Raw genomic sequence first — 5475 nt, 5'->3', positions numbered from 1 at the left:
GCCACTAGCTCAAACACCCCAGCCGCTAGAAGGCATGATTTGCCACCACCATCATCCTTGGTTTCACCCCAGGATGAACACAGCCATTCGAAGCCATCAATGGAGCATACTCTGATTTGACCCATAGACTAAGATTTACAGTATCACCACCCAACACCTTGGATTCGAATGGAAAGAAGGCAACAACAACCGTAGATGACCATCATGATAGAAGGGAGATCGCCAATGGCCTCCTTAATAGTTGGGAGGACGAAGATGGCCTCCATATAAGAATTCCAACGCTGAGACGACATGGGGTTAGAGAGAGTCTATGACCCATGTATGAGAAATTCATATTGTTTTTTTTTAATTGTGAATTCACTCATTCAAGGGCACACACAAGCCAAGAAGGCAATTACATATCCAACCGTTATCACCTTAAGGTTATACATGGTTTCATGGTGCATACATCATGGTGATACATATGACATACCTACCATTTAAGAATCTTTTGCACGATGCAAGGAAAAGAAAAACCGAAAGCCATGACGAGCATGGATAAGGCAATACAAAAACAAACCATAAGAAAAAAAACTAATGAACAACACAAAACAAAACAAACTAAAGTTAAGGACAAGCTTGACATACTGTTAGGACTACCCTAACTTACCGTCAGGACATGCCTAACATATTATAGCCCACTAACAAGCAAACCCTAGGTCTAAATGCCAACCCAACCAAGTTACAATCTCCACCTCTCATAGCTGCGAGCCACCACCGCACCATGCTACCACAACGACCACCATGAAGACACAGCCAACTCCAAAAAACCAAGTGTCGCTCACCCCCGCCTGAAAGGTCCAAAGAAACTCAACGAGCAAAGGGATAGTCAAAGGAGAGAACCCCAAGAGTACCGCCGACATCAAGACACAGACACAATGCCGCCAACGTCAATTGAAGTTTGAGCACCTTCTCACACCGCACTAGGAAACACAAAACAAACTCACAGCCACGCATAGGCTTTGATGCCAACAAAACTAAAGCAAGAAAATTGGGCATTGGAATCTACAGATCTAGAAGGCCGTAGAACAACAAAACATCAACACCCGTTCGACAGGCTGGCGACAACGACAAGACAAGCCCCACCAGCGCGGAGCACTGTCTGACGAGAGGAGTACGACAAAGAGTTATTGTAGCGCTCTCAACCTTAGAGAAAGAATAGGGTTTTTTCGATGTGTGGTTTGCAAGAGAAACACTTGGGATTGCCATGAAATTCAGATTGTTTTGATAGAGATTGAAGTGAAGAAATTAAAATGGTTACTTCTTAAATTTACTTTTCGCCTAAAACTAAAAAGAAATTCCCAAAAACTTGGAATCCCCTTCCTGAATTATTACGAAATTGTCCCTGATGAATTCCACGGGGCCCTCGATCTCTGTTGACAGCGTTCGTTCCATCATCGCCCTTCCATAAAAGCCTACAGAAATACCACCACGTCTCCTTCCTCTTTTTCTCTTCTCTCAACAAAAACCAGTCAAAAATCCCTCGTCTCTCCCCAAACCCTAGATCTCTCCTCTCCTATAAGCCATGGACGACAGCTGCGCGGTGTGTGCCGACTCCCTCGAATGGGTTGCCTACGGCGCCTGCGGCCACAAGGACGTCTGCTCCACCTGCGTCGCCCGCCTCCGCTTCATCTGCGACGAACGCCGCTGCTGCATCTGCAAAACCCCCTCCGACGTCGTTTTCGTCACCAAGGTCCGATTTTGTCCCTCTCAAATCCCCAATTTGCCCCCAAAGTTTCAATCTTTCAGCTCAAAATTCAGTCTTTCAATGTTCCTGATTTCTCAGATTTTAGCTGTACAACTCTTTGATACTATCAATGAACTTGCAATTGGTTTCGCGTGTGATTCTATTGCAGTTTCCGATGATATATATACTGTGAATGGTGCTAGCTTTTCGTTTTTGATATGCCGTAAACTTGAGACTGTTGTTCTGTATCTTCAGGCTTTAGGAGACTACACGAAGATGGTTAAGGACTTCTCGCTCCTGCCATCTCAAGCGAGGGAGGGTCGGTCGGGGCGGTACTGGTACCATGAAGACACGCAAGCCTTTTTCGATGATGTTGACCACTACAAGATGATCAAGGCAATGTGCAAACTTTCGTGCAGTGAGTGTGACAAGGTGGAGGAGCAACCAAATGATATTGCAAGGCGCCGTCCGGCGAGGTTTAGGCACATTGAACAGCTCAAGGGGCATTTATACCACCAGCATAGGTTGTCTATGTGTCCTCTGTGTTTGGAAGCTAGGAAGGTAAACTGCGTGTGTGTATGAGAGTGTTGGAGATGGCGCTTGGGATTTATCTATCATTTAAATTTCAAGCAAATATTTATATGCATGACTCAATTATCTTCCTTTATTCAACCCAGGTATTCATTTGTGAACAAAAGCTATATACTAAAGCACAATTGAAGCAGCATATAAATACGGGTGACTCTGAAGTCGATGGAAGTGAGAGCGAAAGAGGCGGCTTTATGGGGCATCCTATATGTGATTTCTGCAAAACCCCATTCTATGGCGATAACGAACTCTACACCCACATGAGTACCGAACACTATAAATGTCATTTATGCCACAGGTAACCAAGTCATATATTCTTGATATTCGCTCTACTTTTCAGTCCCACTTTAGCATAAGGGCTCATAAGAGTTCTGTTTTTGATAAATGCAGTCCTGGTGGACATATTGATCATTTTCAGAACTACGATGATCTCGAGGCAAGTTATCGCATCTACTGTTATTTGTACACTTACTTTATGTTGTTGGGCTACCTTATAATTGTTGTAATTGTGTTCATATTATCGAATAGATGCATTTCCGCCATGTGCATTTCCTATGTGAAGATGAGTCCTGTCTTGCCAAAAAGTTTATTGTCTTCCAATCTGAGGCTGAATTGAAGGTGACTTCTATTAGAGCTTGACAAACTTGTCGTTGTTTTTTGGTCTCTTGTACATTTAATTTTTTTACTTACATAGCTTATTTCAGAGGCACAATACTATTGAACATGCTGGGCGTATGTCTCGTTCCAAGCGTAATGCTGCTCTCCAGGCAAGTATATTAATTTGTAACGTTCAGCTCGGCTAGCTAGTCTTCTCTTAACTTGCATTTTGTTTTTGTGAATTCTATTTTTGATTGTAAATATTTGTTTCAGATACCTACTAGCTTCCGATTTAGACGAAGTAGTGAACAAGATAATAGGCGTGGAAGAGGACGGTTATTTCATCGTGAATCTCGTGATTCTTCTGATAGTCAACTTTCTATGGCAATTCAAGCAAGTTTGGAGACATCTACTGCGGATGATAGCACATTTCATGGTCCTTCATCTTCGACTGGGCATGCTGCTTCAGATCTTGGAGATACCAATGATTTTGATCCTATCATCAGTCCATTTGAATCCCTAAGTACGACAGATGCTGAAGCATCTTCAAGGTACCGTCAAGCGTTGGGGCAAAGTTCTGGGACAGCACCTTTGCAGGACTCTTCCTTTCCTCCACTTGCTCCTGGAAGCAATCAATCAACACCGATTTCAGATGGTTTGCCTAATAACACCATGGCAGCTCATCTTCGCCGGAAAAGCAATCGCATGGTGGCTGTTAAGCCTGTAATTAGTACTGGTCAGGCCTGGCCAGCCGCTGGCCGTGTGCCTGTAGTACCACCTACTAGCTCTTCTCAAGCGTGGCCTACAACACAGATTTCACCTTTGGTATCACGTGGTTCTACTCGGAACAAAAAGGCTGTTGGGAATAAACCAGGACCTTCTAGTTATGCAAGTTCTGCTCAGGCTCAAGGCGAAACTCGACAGACAACTGTTCCTGTATTCTCTTCATCTAGTTTTTCGCGGGATTCATTCAATTTTAATTCTGCTAGGATTAGGGACTCTGCATCCGCCCCTAATCTGGTTGAGACTGGATATGCCCAACCTTTGATCTCTGATTTCCCTCCAGTTTCTGCAGCTCAAGTACGTAAGGTGCCTTCAATGAGCCAGCCAACTAGTCAGCCTGTATTGAAAGTGGAGGATGTTCAAACTGCTAACAAGTCCTTAGTGGAAAAGATTCGTGCTGCTGTTGATTTTGATGAAGACAAATACACCCTTTTTAAGGACATATCGGGGCAGTATCGTCAGGGCTTAGTTGACACAGAAGTTTATCTAGATTTTATACGGCAGTATGGCTTGTTGCATCTTGTCCTTGACTTGGCCAGACTCTGCCCTGATGCTCAGAAGCAGAGAGAGCTGATTGATGCCTACAACAAGAGTATGCGAAGCAGTGGTGCACAAGAGAATGGATGGTCACAGGGCAGTGTCCGATTGAAAGAGTCTAAAAAAGGTAAAGGGAAGATTTTAGAAGCCGGAAACAGCAAGTCTAAAGGGAAGAGTCTTGAATTGGAAAACAGTAACAGTAAGTCTACGGTCACTCTAGCAGATAGCATCATTAATTCTGTAAGGGAACTTCAATCAAACAACAGGCCCTCCGAAGAAGCAGTTGAGGTGTTGTCAAAGGATGGTTACCGTGCCGCCAAAGGTAAATCAGCTTTGATGGTCAATGAAGGCCAGAAGGAATTGGATCCTCACAGTCAAGCCCCAATAGAGCCGAGGAGCCAAAAGGATTCGGTGCCAGATCTTAGTGGAACTAGTGCACATCTAGGGGATGGGGGTGGAGGAAGCAAGCAGCGGAAGAAAACCTCAAAATTCCATAGAGTTCGCTTGGGTGATGGCTCTTCTGCAGCTCTCTTGGATCTTAGAAATTCTGATCCCCAGCCAGATATTGGGGGTGAGCGAATAGATGGGAGCAGTAACTCGACCGAAGGTTTGCCTGTCCATGGTGTTTGGAGACACAAAGCCACCAATAAACTTTTTAGTTCATGATCTATGGATATGAGTAGCGAAGTGCAACAGTTGCAGGTTGAATTGGTAAGTTATGGAGAAGAGTTTCTTTTCACAACCATTTTTGTGACCGAATTCTCAACTCAGTGGAGTTTGATCCCTAGTTAACTCGCTAGGTTGGGTGGCTTTGTGTTGCATGATGATTTTGATGCGAGTTTGATATATTTGCTCACATCTTCATTTGTGTACATCATCATGAACAAGTGTTCATATATACTCTCTTTGTGATGCGAATATACAAGTTTTTCAAACTTTCGTTTCTGATTCTCAATGTTTTTCCTGAACTAAAATAAACTGAATGGAGTCGAGAGCATAATCTGGACTGTTTATTGTTTCTGTTTTGTTTGGTTTGTTACCCTGTTTCCCTGATAAGTCGGCTTTATTATTATGTTAAAGCCGTTTAAAACATGAATAAATTTGAACACTGAGTTGATTTATTTTTGGTAAAGCAATTAGGTAGTAGCTACAGCTGCGAGTTTTCTTTTTGGTCAGATTTACGGGCGCATGATTGAGGATCTCATTCTTGATCTGTGTTCTTATGTTGATTTCAATAGTTTTTT

At 43.3% G+C, this 5475-nt stretch overlaps 1 protein-coding gene across 2 annotated transcripts; it reads left to right on the top strand.

Annotated features, from left to right (window-relative positions):
• Positions 1-1467: 1467 nt before the first annotated feature.
• Positions 1468-5258, top strand: LOC126803161 (uncharacterized). 2 transcript variants are annotated; one of them, XM_050530924.1, is made up of 8 exons: positions 1468-1732; positions 1982-2287; positions 2404-2612; positions 2705-2750; positions 2843-2932; positions 3019-3081; positions 3185-3821; positions 3978-5258. In XM_050530924.1, exons 1-8 carry the CDS (start codon positions 1565-1567, stop codon positions 4895-4897), a joined length of 2439 nt encoding a protein of 812 aa, XP_050386881.1. In that variant the 5' UTR covers positions 1468-1564; the 3' UTR covers positions 4898-5258. The 2 variants fall into 2 exon arrangements, with proteins under 2 accessions (XP_050386881.1, XP_050386879.1); XM_050530922.1 differs by having other exon boundaries at positions 3185-5257.
• Positions 5259-5475: the final 217 nt, after the last annotated feature.

This window comes from Argentina anserina, chromosome 7 (assembly GCF_933775445.1).
Source record: "Argentina anserina chromosome 7, drPotAnse1.1, whole genome shotgun sequence".
NCBI lineage: Eukaryota > Viridiplantae > Streptophyta > Magnoliopsida > Rosales > Rosaceae > Argentina > Argentina anserina.
The sequence above is the reverse complement of the archived record's forward strand: the minus strand, read 5'-3'. Positions and strand labels throughout refer to the sequence as shown.

Bases quoted from the DNA above. Each gene is read 5' to 3' on its own strand.
- LOC126803161 (XM_050530922.1), top strand. From the start codon at position 1,565: ATGGACGACAGCTGCGCGGTGTGTGCCGACTCCCTCGAATGGGTTGCC. The intron at 2,288-2,403 runs GTAAACTGCGTG...TATTCAACCCAG, and splicing joins TGTGTTTGGAAGCTAGGAAG to GTATTCATTTGTGAACAAAA. The intron at 2,751-2,842 runs GCAAGTTATCGC...ATTATCGAATAG, and splicing joins AGAACTACGATGATCTCGAG to ATGCATTTCCGCCATGTGCA.